Genomic DNA, 13,462 nt, shown 5'->3' on the forward strand with positions numbered 1-13,462 from the left:
TGGGAAGGGCCCACCTCCTCAGGGTGAGAAGCTGGGCTGTCCAACCTCTGACCTCTGAAGTGAGCCCTGAATCAGGGCCAGCATCAGGACCCCGAGAGCAGCATGGGGGACACCCCTCAGACTCTCACCCAGCCAGGCACCCAAGTACTGACTGACCCAAGCTTTCCGCATAGCCTGGGAACGCTGGGCCCTCAAGGCTGAATCTACAGTAAATAGACTCTTTCTCACTAAAATTGTGTAACTTATCGAAGAGCCTGCAAGGAGTTTAATCTTTTTCCTGGGAAGAGACAATTTCACCCTGCTTTCCGAAAATGTCTGCTGAGTCCTGTGGCTGAGTCCCGTCTCCCTGGGAGTGGCCAGTTGGCCAGGGCAGCCCCGACCCTACCTGGATCTCCCTGCCCAAGCCTCAGTCTCAGCACCCCATGACAGAGTGTGGGGGGAGGCAGTGTCTCTGAGTCTTCCTCGGGGGACATGTGCGGGCACAGAGATGGGGACGGGGCAGGCTCTGACCCCCAGGCCAAACCAAAGCTCCCAAGCTGTCCATTCACAGCCATGCCTTCCCCTCGAACAAAACAGAAAGTACGAAACAAGGCTGCCTTTTAATTGCTATCAGATATTCGGATATCCCGTCTGACGTCAGCAAGGCCCCCGCGCCCGGCCGGAACCCGCAGGGACGGAGCAGCACTGCCGCCTGACTGCACCGAAGGGCTGGGGCAGGGTCGCTGTGCCTCTCGGCCTCCTTGCTGCCACCGTCTCTGAGCCTCGGGGCGCCTGGTGCACCATCTCCTCTTCGGGTCAGCCCAGCCTCTGGCGGCCCTCGGAAGGAGGGGAGGCAGGGTCGGGGGGTGAGCCGGAGGCGGGGGTCCTGTCACGCACACATGCAGACTTGCCCTGTGTTGGCTTCGTTTGTTCTCCTCCTTTGCTAAAATGATCCGATAGTCCCGTGAAGCAGCTGCCAGCCAGGTGGACAGGGCAGCGGTGCTGGGATGCTGCCCGTCAGCTCCTTGGGCGTCCTGAGGCCCTGCCCTACTTCTGTATCTGGAACAGGAAGAGCCGCAGGTTGATGTTCTTGGCGGCCAGCAGCTTGTTGCACTCCACGGAGTCAATGATGGGCAGTGGCACGTAGTCCGTCTCGTTGCTCTCGTTGGTGAAGACGAAGTGGTAGATGACAGGGCTGATCCTCACGTCGTCGTAGGGGCCCTTGAGCAGCAGGAAGGAGCACTCCAGTGGTGCCGTGACCTTGCTCTTGAGGAGGAGCTGGAAGGAGAGCGTACGCTTGCATGACAGGTTGGGGTTGCGCTCCGAGTCATTGACGCGAGCCTTCAGGACCCACGTCTGGTTCAGCACTGTGAACCTGGGTGTCTCGTAGTACAGGCGCGTGATGAAGTCATCTGTGCGGTACGGCCGGAACTGGACCTCTGTGGAGACAGACAGGGCCGGAAAGAGCCGGCTGTTAGTGTGGGCAGGGCTGGGCAGCAACGCCTTCCCTGACCAGGCCGAGGGCAGGCTCAGCCGGGGAGGAAGGCAACTTACCCGGGCACCGAGCTCTGCTTGTCACAAGCAAGCCAAACGCAACTATGGCAAATGGAGGCGCACACAAGCTTTAAGGGGAACAACTACAAACAGAATCAACATGGATTAGCTAGAGAGAGTCCAGAGGCTGCACGTGTCAGGCCACACCCCAGGCGTGCCCGACCCACGCTGGCCTCCCTCATCGCCCCGAGTCCCGGGTGTCCCCCAGGGCGGGGTAAGCAGACACACAGACAGGATGCGGTTCCGAGAACAAGTGCACTTTATTGGTTCTGATACAGAGGAGCTGCCAGAAAAGCCAGCAGGCGGCTGCGGCACCCAGCCCTGCCCGAGGGGAGCACCAGGTCCAAGGGCGCCAGGCCTGATCCAGAGCTGCCAGTCAGCAGGCAGCCCTGCCTGCATAGTCCTCTTGGGCAGCCCACAGCCTGTGGCCGGCAAGTCCCTCCGCGGAGGCGTGGGTTCCCAGGTGGCCAGTCTTTCCTGCATGAATGGGGCTTCCCACCTGGCCACGGCCGCAGCCACAGTGCCCCAGCCTGCCTAGACTCCACGAGGCCCTGGTATCTCCAGGACAGCTAAGGCTGCTACTCACCACAGGCTGTGGCTGCCGCAGAGACCCCAGGCCCTCAGCCTCTCTGGCCTGCTTGGGCCCACATCCCGCTGGGCACAGTCCAGGCAGCAGGGCGAGACTGGCTGCCCATGACCGCCCTGCTTGCGCCACGCCTGGTGCTCTGAGCTGGCCGCCTGGTGTGGGCTGAGAGTAGAGGGACGGAGCTTCCTCCAGTGGCCCCAGTATCAACAGGTGCTTCTTGCTGTCCTCTGGGCCAGACTCTGGCCTGGCTCCTGCTCCCCGACATGTTCAAAGGCGGTGGCAGTGGCCCAGAGATCCAGTATGCCTGCGCACGCATCCAGCCTGTGCGTCTGTGGGTGTCCACTCCCGGTTCTACAGTTTGAGTCGGGCACCCTCAGCTTGTTCTGGAGCCCTGTCCCTGCACGGCTTCGTGCCAGCCTTGAGAGGCCCACGGCCGGGGCAGTGACTGCCTGTAGGCAGGACCTCACTTGGCAGGGTGCTCTTCTCGCTTCAGGGTCCAAGGGGCAGGCCCCTAGCTCCCAGGCCCCCTGAGACCTGCTCGCTTTCTGGTTAGACCCTGACTGTTCTGAGGCTCTGGATTCCCACAGTGAGATGCCACCTTGCGGGGGTGGTGAAGCCAGGGTGGGGAGGACAGGTGGGCGGGGCTGCCGTGAGAGCCACACAGGTGTGCACCTGGGGTCTGCCTCGGCCTCTCCTTCTGCTCAGTCTCCGGCCTGTCTTCTTGCCTGAGGTGTCCTCCTGTCCACCGGGAGCTTGTCCAGAGCCCAGCCGTCTGGTGCCGTCAGTGCCCAGTGCCCAGAGCCTGCTGCCCCTAGGCTCCTGGCTGCCAGCCCCCCACGCCCACAACTGTGTGGCATGCAGCAGGCGGCGGGGCGCCTCACCTGTGTAGCCGATCTTCTCGAAGCTGAGCAGGCTGAAGATGCTGTTGTACAGCTGCATCTCCTTGCGGTGGCTCTGATCCATCCCATCCAGGATCTCCATCAGCTCACTGCCCGTCTTGGTTGGGTGGGCACATGCAGCTTCGTGCACTGTCAACTCATGGAAGGGGCCGTGCCATGGGCAGCCGATGCGTTTGTACTTGCACTGGGTTACCCTGGGGGAGGCAGGCACATTACTCACAGCCTGAGCCCCGAACAGGCGGCTGCAACAAGCCGTCCTCCCACATGGCTTCCGTCCAGCTAAGAACCCCTTCCTGCAGGACACACGTAACTGTGAGCCCAGCCCCCAGGAGGAAGTCAGAGTGGCAGTGTGTGGAGAGGAAGGAGATAGGCAGTAACAGGGAGAGAGAGGGGAAGGAACAGTGCAAGCTTGAGCCCGCATGCCCCGCACCGAGGCGTGGTTCTCTCTTCTGCTTGGCAGCGGCGGTCCTGCACAGCCTCACTGCAGGAGACTTGGTGGCTGCCTCCACTGGATGGGTAGCCATGGGCAGTGTAGCCTCACACCAAGCTCCCTGAGGTCCTGTGTTGGACACGCTGTCGTGGGCCCTTCAAGGGGCTCCCCCACAGTCACAAAGAGCGCTGGAAGGCTAGGTTCGTATCTGGGCAACAACTGGACGCAGAACCCGCCTGTCCCCATCCTGTGCAGGCACCCTCCCCCAGGGCCATCGCTGGGCTACATGGGTGGCCCCCGAGGCCCAGGCAGCAGGGACGGCCAGACCACCCTGCACAGGGCCCTGCTGCACCAGGGTGGGCTTCCAGTAGTCCTGGGCCCTGCCTGTGAGGCTGAGCCCCTGACCCTCAGTTACCTGTCCTGGCATTCCTCTTTCTGGTGCCTCTCCAGGAGGGAGCGGGGAAACTGGCGCAGGCAGAAGCCACACTCTGAAGGCAGCTCGCTCACGGCTTTCTCCACGGCCAGGTTCCGGCAGCAGAGGCTCTTACTGATCTCACAACGACAATTGGGGCACGTGGCCTGCTCCTCCTTCAGCCGGGCATCTGCTAGTAGGTGGATAAAACAGCCAGCGCACATCAAGTGACCATTAGTACACTGCGAAGAAGGAAAGGGAGACGAAGCTCACAGACCTGCGGGCTCATGCTCGCACACACCCGCCCATGCCTGTCAGCTCCGGCCAGGTGTCCTGAGGGACTCCAGCTAGTGCAGAGGGGCGCACGTGCCTGTCCCGAGTTGTGCTGGAGTGTGGTGAACACTGAGAGCTGCTCAGGAGAGACAGGCAGAGCCAGCTTGGGTTCCTGCAGAGATTAGAGGTCCTAAGAACAAGGCCTCATCAGCTCACAGAGGCGACAGCTGGCCCTGGCAGTGACGGGTGCAGCCACCTGAGGCTTAGAGCCAGGCTTTTCTCTTAGGGACCAGCGACTGCCCTGACTCCCCTACAGATCCAGAGTTTGGGAGCCCTCCAGAAACACTGGGCTCTTGGCCAACACTGTCAGGTGGGAGCGGACACGGCTCCCCCACTGGGGCAGGGATGTTCTCTGGGTCTTCACAAAGGCCATTCATCCTGGGTTGAGAGGACCCGCCTCAGAGAGGTCCTGAGAGGACCAGCCTAACCTGGCCCTTCTATTCCAGCCCTCCCCAGGGAGCCCAGGTGAGAGGAGGCAGCTGTCCCCCCATCCAGGGAGGTCGGCTACCTGCAGAGGCCTCCTCAGAGCTGGAAGGCAGGAGCCAAGCTGGCCCAGGACAAGGGCAGGTGAGCACACAGGGAGTGCCTGGGGACTGCGAGTGGGAGGGGGGCTCTGAGTGGGTGCCCAGCCTGCTGGGGTAACCAGGGCTGGCAGGAGCAGGGCACCTCCCGCTGGGCTCCCTGCCTGTGTGGGCTCCCAGCATGGCCAGTGGCCCATCCTGGCTCTCACTCCCTCAACATAAACCTCGAGCGTCCACTTGGTGCCACCGAGAGACATTCAGCAAGCTGCGGTCCTAGCCCGTGGGGGCTCCCAGCACAGCCAGTGGCCCATCCTGGCTCTCACTCCCTCAGCATAAGCCTCGAGCATCCACTTGGTGCCACTGAGAGACACTCAGCAAGCTGTGGTCCCAGCCCGTGGGGGCTCCCAGCATCGGAGGCGAGAAGCCCAGACCAGAACCAAGAGGTCCAAGAGCAAACCAAGCCTTCTGTAGCTGAGCAGACACAGCTCCCACAGCCCTGGCTGGATTGGGGTGTGCAGGCTGAGGCATTCCAGGGCCAGAGAGGAGTGACGGGGATGTGATGTGCCTCCCACCTAGACTCACAGCTCACTGAGGGGAGCAGTCAGCAGAGTTGCTCCTGTCCTGATGCCTCTCCAGCACCCGGCCCAGGCTTGCCAGCCATGCAAACCTCCAGAAAGCCACTGGGCCATAGGCTTCCTTTGGGACCTGGGACCCTCTTGAGAATGGGATGTAGTGCAGCAGAGGGGCCTGCCCAGGCCCAGCCTCTCTACAAGGTATATGTCAGGGAGGGGACACTCACAGGGCCCTGCCTGGTGGTGCTGGGAGGCCACCCCTGCACATGTGGGGCCCTGGTAAGCCTGAGCTGCCATCCTATTGCTTCAGCGGCCTGTGCACCCCAAGCTAAGGAGCAGCCAGATGCTGGGGCTGTTTGCTCAGCACCTGTGAACCAGGCCTAAGGTCTGCTGAGTCAAAGGACCTACATGTGGAGAACCGACAGTGGGGACAAAGCCCTTTTTTCATGGAATCCACCTCCACATGACCACCACCCATTACCTCCATTCATTCCTCAAGTTCTCAGTTTGGTTAAAAATTAAAATGACAGCCGGGCGCGGTGGCTCAAGCCTGTAATCCCAGCACTTTGGGAGGCCGAGACGGGCGGATCACGAGGTCAGGAGATCGAGACCATCCTGGCTAACATGGTGAAACCCCGTCTCTACTAAAAACTACAAAAAACTAGCCAGGCGAGGTGGCGGCGCCTGTAGTCCCAGCTACTCGGGAGGCTGAGGCAGGAGAATGGCGTGAACCCGGGAGGCGGAGCTTGCAGTGAGCTGAGATCCGGCCACAGCACTCCAGCCTGGGCGAGAGCGAGACTCCGTCTCAAAAAGAAAAAAAAAAAATTAAAATGACAGGCAGTGGCTCATACCTGTAATCCCAGCTCTTTGGAAGGCCGAGGCAGGCAGGTCACCTGAGGTCAGGAGTTCAAGACCAGCCTGGCCAACATGGTGAAACCCCGACTCTACTAAAAATACAAAAATTAACCAGGCATGGTGGTGCATGCCTATAATCTCAGCTTCTCGGGAGGCTGAGGCAGGAGAAAGGCGTGAACCCGGGAGGCGGAGGCTGCAGTGAGCCGAGATGGCGCCACTGCACTCCAGCCTGGGAGACAAAGTGAGACTCTGTCTCATAAACAAATAAATAAAAAATTAAAACATACACAGCTGCCTGAGTCTGGCTCTGATTGGGGTGGGGACAAGCTGAGGCCTGCCCCAGGAGAAGGTGTGAAAATCCACCAGCTAAGTCCAGGGGTCAGCGGTGGATGGACTCTGGGCAGGAGTGGGCACAGATGCTGTTGAAGCAGCTGTCCCATGGGAGGCACAGACCAAGGGCCCACACCACTGCCTTCTCACAGCCCCCCAACCCTGGAGGTGTGCCACTCCATGTGGTCAACTCTAGACACCTCCTGATGAGACTGCCCGGGTCCCCTGGACGAGGTTCTGGGCCCAGCTCTGCACGTGCAGTGTGGCCTGAGCACGGGCACAACGGTACTCCTCTTGGCTGTGGCCCAGCCCCCAAGGGAGTTCCAGGCAGGGCTGGAGCACCTGATCCCACCCACTAAGGCCATCTGGCCTCTCTTCCTGGCTCTGGATAGCCCAGGAAGAATCGAGGTGGAGTCCCGGACCCTCCCAAGGGAGCACTGAAGCTACCGAGCACATCACCACTTACCTCCCAGCACTGCCAGCCTCTCCCCTGAAAGCTACCCCAGCTCCTGGGCCAGTCCCTGGCCACAGGCCTCATTCCTTTGGGGCCTCCAGACCCCAGCATGGGTCAGTCAATTCCATACCATGGGGAGGCAGCAGTGGCCCTGCCCTCCTCTGGCTCCCTCTGGGCCTCCGAGAGGAACTGCAAGCTCAGGAGACACAGGGCCACTGCCCCTTCAGCCGCAATGGTGCCTGCCACTCAAGTCCGAACACAGGGAGTCCCTACGGTGCCCTGGACCGCACTGGCCCAGCAGCCCAGGGACACAGCCACCCCCACCCCAGACCCTCCTCACTGGTCAAGGGACCCTCCAGCTGCACGGCCCAGGCCTGACCAACACTCAGCCCAGGAGGTCTGTCCACAGCAGGACAGGCACTCGTCACAAGCTCCAGAGCCTTCCCCACCATCTGGGTCCCCTCAGTCCCTGTGCAAGCCTCTGGCTCCACACCAAGGCCAGGCCACGGGCAGCTGCATCCTTGGCCCTGGCAGCATCTGGTCAGATGCACTTGATTCTGACTCGCGCCCACCACCCGACAGAAGCTGGGCCCTGGAGGGCTCCGCTCCGCACGGTCCAGGGGACGGCATGGGCCAAGGCCCCCAAGAGCCCAGGCACCTTCAACAGCAGCTGCTGCAGCACCCAGGCCAGGCCACCTCTCACCACCAGCCAAGAAGACCCCACGGGAGGGGAGAGGAGGGGATCCCACACTCCCCCACAACCAAGGATGACATCATGGGGGTGACGTCATGGGGTGACATCATGGGGGAAGACATCACTGGGGTGACGTCACATGGGGATGACATCATGGGGTGACATCGTGGGAGACTGACATCACAGGGGAATGACATCACAGGGGAATGGCATCATGGGGGTGACATCACAGAATGATATCACACAGATGATATCAAAGGGGGATGACATCATGGCAGACTGACATCACACTGACATCATGGGGCTGACACTGTGGGGAACTGACATGATGGGTGACTGACATGGGGGATGACATCACAGGGGTGACATCACAGGGGACAGTAACATATGGTGACATCACGGGAATGAGGTCACATGGGGGAAATGATGTCACTGGTGACATTATAGGCAATGCTACCACGAGGGAATGACATCACAGTGGACTGTCATCACAGGATAATAACATCACACGGCCTCCTGGCCCCTCCTAGGGCAGATGTGGGCTTGAAGCCACAGTGCTGGGCTCAGACCCCAGCCCACAGGTCACCAGTAGTATGACCCTGGGCTCTCCTCTTGGGGCCTCAGTTTCCTCACATGCACAGGTGATGAGTATAGGACCAGCTTCATTCTGTGCTGATGAGGTGGGATGGGATAGGGTGGCACTGCCCCACACCCAGCAGGCACAGAGGAAGTATCACCACCTCGGGCAGCCATGGCAGAGCCGCTGGGGCTGCCAACCCCAGGAGCCAGACCCCAGGCCCCTCTGCAGATGCTGATACACACAGGTGGTCCAGAAATGGCCATTTGCTCCTGCATCCTCAGGACAGCACCCAGCCCTCCCCGCTGCCGGCTACAGGCAGCTCATGCAGACCCAGGGTCTCCACTTGAGCTACTTCTTCCCTGGGGTTAAAGGGGAGCTGGACAGGCTAAACAGGCTCAAGAAGGAGCCCTGACCTTGTCCCCCAGCCGAGGGCCCCCACGACTTTCTGGTGGTCCCAAGGTCCCTACGGTCAGCTGGCCTCGTAGGAACCTTTTCGAGCCTGGACTGCATGGTTCTCTCAGTCTCTGGGGACCCTTCCCACTGGAGGATGGCACAGTGCCCAGGCCCATGGGAGCAGTGCCCTCACTCACCTAGGGCTCAGGGACCCACCGGCCCTTGACAGAGGTCGTCAGAGCCAAAATGCAGCCAAAGGGCTTCCCTGTGGCACAAACCACAAAAGCGCTGCTCAGCCAGATGGAGGTCCCCCTTCCTCTGCCATCCGCATGCAGGCCCCACCAGGGCCAGTGGGGCTTCAGGACACACCCCGCATGCTCGGCCCCTGACCTCCTGGATCAAACATGGGTCTGAGAGGGACCGGCACATTGTCCAAAGCCACACAGCTGGTTAAGTGTGAAGCTAGGACTCGAACCCTCTGCCCAGGCTGGATTTGAAGTCCCTCACCTGCTACTGCTGTCAGACCTCAAATGGGGGCCAGTCAATACCGAGTCAGGCTCACATTTAAAACAAGGCTGCTTAGATCTAAAAGTAACTCAAATGATAACAACCACAGAAAATAAAAATTCTCAATTAGCCAGATTCCAGAACCTCTTCCTTGCTCCTGTGAGTTTTAAATACCTAAGCAGACATGTTTACAAGGATCTTTCTTTTCTGCCACTTTCATCACCGCAAAGAGCAAGTCAGCTGCAGTCCTGTACTGCTGCCCAGGAGACAGGGACAGGGGCCCGAAGCTCCTTGGACATGTGGATGGTGACTCCATCCCCATAGGACTGCGCACTGTTGGGCTGGCTGGGGGTGTGGGGCTCAGGCAGAGAGGAGTCATCTCTGCTTCCTGGGCGGTTATCAATGGGACCGTCAAGATGTGGCAGAGACCTGGGCGCTACAGGCGGGAGGGCAGGTGCACACACCAACCCACCCACAGGACAGAGTGGACACACCCTGGTCAGATGGGGCAGGAGGGGATCCTTGTAGCAAGGAGAGAACAAAATCTCAAAGTGGGAGCGCTGCCTCTGTCGGGCCGAAGAGGTGGGCAGGGGCAGGGAGAGGACACCTCAGGCAGGAGGGCACGGGAGTGGCGGGGCACTGTGCAAGGCTGAGTGAGAGGGAGCGGCTGGAACACATCTGAGAGGCCGCGGCCCGGTCCTTACACCCGAGAGAGCTTGTTTTCGCCTTAAGAATGCCCCATGAGGGGTGGGAACAATGTGCAGTCCCTTCCTCCAGGTGCCAGCACCAAGGCCCAGGGTCTCAGCTGACACCAGCAGGAAGGGTCAGGGCCAGGTCTGTCTTATGCAGGACCACACTGGGACTCATCTGAAGGGCCAAATCAGAGGGAGAGAAGTCAGGGATGAGGTTGCGGCTACAACGTCCCGGGCACTAGTGAGGCTGTGTCTTCCCAGAGGAGGTGCCACATGGGCAGAGGTGCCAACAGGCCACACTGCCCTCGGGCCACAGAGCAGGGAGCCAGCAGGAGCAACCCGACCACCTGCTCGGCCTGAACAGGCCAGAAACTCCTGCACGGGGTGTCCCTGCTGGCTCTGCCAGCCCTCTTGCCACCCACCTGAGACTCCAGAAGGTGGCTGTACACCTTGTCAGGCCAGTCACCCAGGACACATCCAACACCCACACAGAGAACATCAAAGCTGGGTCTTGCTATACCGGCTGCAGCCCCAACCTGACGTGACGCAGGACTCGGCGGTGGCAGAAACCGTTTGCATGAGGGCCTCAGTCTGATACCCAAGCAGGTTTCCCAGCCTGCGAGGCATCACTGTGCAGGCACAGGCCTGTGGGTCAGTTGGCCCTGCAGGCCCAAGGGCTCAGACCTGGGGCACCACCCGAGGCTTCCCTGCCAGCACTGCTGGCATCTGGTATCTGGATGACAAGCTCTCGAGTTACTGAGGACCCAGCCAACTCCAGAGGTCCATGGGATTGTCCCCCACAGCCCCAGTGCCAGGCACTACACACAGGGTTCAGCATGGATGCTCCCCTCTTCGTCTCACCAGAGTCGGGGACTGTCTGAGTCAGCCCCCAGCTTGGCTGGTGCCCACCCTGAGCCATGTGTTCTGCTGGGGTCAGGAAAAGCGTTCTAGCAGGAACAGAGGGTGGAACCTGCTGCATTCCTGACACTGGCTGGCTCGAGACAGCCAATCAACGCGGTCACCAAGGAAGGCTAGTAGAATATGGTAGACTGAGCCCAAGCTGGGGTGATGGCCAGCATGGGCCCAACCAGGGACACGCAGAAGGCAGCATGTAGAGACCCACACCATCTGTGCCCAGATTCTCCAGGGAGCAGAGCAGGCAAGAGTCCATGTCTCCAGGTCTGTGTTGACCTTCCGGGGGTACCACTCACAGCAGAGGGCCACCCCCTGGAGGTGTTCTCAGCAGCATTTGGGGAGGCCAGTGCCCACAGCACTCCTCGCTCAGCTGCTCTGTTCCCAGGGAAGTCACTAAGCAGAGCCCTCAGGCCAGGGAGGGCCACCAGCCAGGGCAGCCCCAGTGCCTTCGGTCTCCATTCCACCTGCTCAGCTCCCTGCCTCTGGCCACCCAGGGCAGAACTCCGCTCCGCACAGTGCAGGCCGGTTTGAACCAGCCAGGCTAAGAGGCCTGGTCACCAGGAGCTCCGGTCAGCAGCAGAGCCATCACTCTGTGTTGGGCCAGCCTAGCTGGGGGACAGAGTGCACCAGGGACCAGTACCATGTGGCCCATCATCACCAGGTCCAGCTGCAGCTCCAGCCCACCCACCAGTGGGGAGACAAGGAGACTTCCCTGTTCCCCTGTGACCTCTCACCATTGGCTTAGCTTGTTGGAGTCTCCCTCGAGATCCAAGAAAAAAAAAGAGTTCTGGCCGCGTACAGTGGTTCACGCCTGTAATCCCAGCACTTTGGGAGGCTGAGGCGGGCGGATCACCCAAGGTCAGGAGTTCGAGACCAGTCTGGCCAACATGGCGAAACCCTGTCTCTACTAAAAAATACAAAAATAGCCGGGCATGGTGGCAGGTGCCTGTGATCCCAGCTACTCGGGAGGCGGAGGTAGGGAGAACTGCTTTAACCCAGGAGATGGAGGTTACAGTGAGCCGAGATTGTGCCACTTCACTCCAGCCTGGGTGACAGAGTGAGACTCCGTCTCAAAAAAAGGAGAGTTCTCCCACCTGGGACGATCGAAGGTTGTGAGCCAAGAAAAGGGAGCTGGAGAGTGGGCACGTCTTGGAAGCCAAGGTACTGCCAAAGCCAAGAAGTAACTGCTAACTCTGGGAGCCAGTGGCTCTGAAAAGTGCTCCCCTAGCTGGTCCTGGTGGCTGACACCCAGGAGGGTGGGTGAAAGCCAGCGATCTCTCCCCATCCAGGTACACTGGGATCTTCCCAACAAGGTCATGCCAGAGCAAGGAGGACTTGGAGATCCAGAGTTTGGGGAAATGGCAACCCAGACTAGCCCTACACCACCTGTTACAAAAGCAGCTCCTCATCCAGGCCCCTAGTTTAAACACAAGCAGGGAAACAAGGCCCCATTAGCTACTTCCAGCTCCTCTAAGTGTAAAGAAAGCTGACAGGGAACCTGCTTCATTTCTCACAAGGACTGGAGAGCTGAAAGGAGGGAAAGACACAGGGAAGGTGGAGACACTGTACTCTGCCTCTGGGTGTCAACCAGAGTTTGTCCCTGGTGCTACCGGGGAAGGGTCATGTCAAACCCACCTGGACCAGGGACCCTCTCTAACAGCCCTAGATTGCTTAAGGGCTGAGTCCAACTGCCATGTGGATGTGAAGATGGGGGAGGAGGGGTGGGCCGGCCTCCTGGAGCACTGGCTGCCTAGGAAGCCTGGCCTGGCCTGGGTGAGGCGGGCAGGAGGCTAGCGTGGGGCATGGCAGGTCCAGGTGGATCCAGGGTTTGCCTGGGACTGGAGAAGGTACCTAGACTGTGGGGCTTGTTGCAAATGGTTCATCCCGACAAGCAGCAATCCCCTCTCCCTACTGTTCTTCAAGATGAAGTGGAAATGGACAAAGTGAAAGGATTTTTCCACCCAGGTAGAAAGAAAAGGAGACGTCCATAGCATGTTCAGGAGTGGAGGGACAAGCTCGGGGGTGTGGCTGCCAGAAGAATGGGGAAGCAGCTCTCGAGCACAAGACTCTGAGCCCAGGGAGCTTGGGACCGGGTGGGTTGGGGGGAGCAGTGTGGGGTAAGGGTCAGTTTGAAGGTGTGGGTTGGAAGAGTGTTGAGAGGACCGTGGGAAAATCGAGAAAAGAAAAGGGAGAGGTAATCGGAAGACAAGCGACTGCGATTGGGAATTAACGTGGATCAGAAAACAGAAAAGGGGAGTCCCGAGCTGAAAATAAAGCCCCGAGAGGAAGACAACGAGGAGCTTCAGAGCAGGCGCTGGAGCTCCGCTGGGCGAGGAAGTGGCTGTAAGGGCCGGAGAGAGTTCCCGGCCGCCCGGCCCCGCGGGCCTGGCCTCCGAGGAGACGCGGATCCTGGGGCCCAGCAGCGGGGGCTGCAGCCCCGGGCTGGGCCGGGTCGGGGTCGGCCGGCGGCCCTACCTGGTACACGGAGGCCTTGGGCAGGTCCAGGCACACGGTGCAGCACAGCACCGAGTAGAGCCGCTCCTCCAGTTTCCCGCTGCCGGCCGCCGCCGCCGCCGCCGCCGCCTCGGCCGCCTCGGCTGCCCGCAGCCGCTTCTTGGGCGGCGCGTCGGGGTCGCCGGCCGCCTCCTGCAGCTGTAGCTGCCGGGCGCCCGCCAAGCCCGCCTCGTCCGGGAGCCCAGGCCCCGCCGCCTCGCCCAGCGCCGCCGCAGCCGCCTGCCCGGCGGCCGCCCCGGGCC

General features: G+C 60.7%; 1 protein-coding gene across 1 annotated transcript; it reads right to left on the reverse strand.

Moving 5' to 3' along the window:
* Nucleotides 1-233: 233 nt before the first annotated feature.
* CYHR1 (cysteine and histidine rich 1) lies at nucleotides 234-13,457 on the reverse strand (the record flags this gene model as incomplete). The annotated part of the gene is made up of 4 exons (XM_023188324.2): nucleotides 234-1,418; nucleotides 3,001-3,212; nucleotides 3,864-4,102; nucleotides 13,182-13,457. Coding segments are annotated over 4 exons (1,119 nt in total), but the record flags the coding sequence as incomplete, so codon positions are not given.
* Nucleotides 13,458-13,462: the final 5 nt, after the last annotated feature.

Source organism: Piliocolobus tephrosceles, chromosome 7 (genome assembly GCF_002776525.5).
Source record: "Piliocolobus tephrosceles isolate RC106 chromosome 7, ASM277652v3, whole genome shotgun sequence".
Taxonomy (NCBI): Eukaryota; Metazoa; Chordata; class Mammalia; order Primates; family Cercopithecidae; genus Piliocolobus; species Piliocolobus tephrosceles.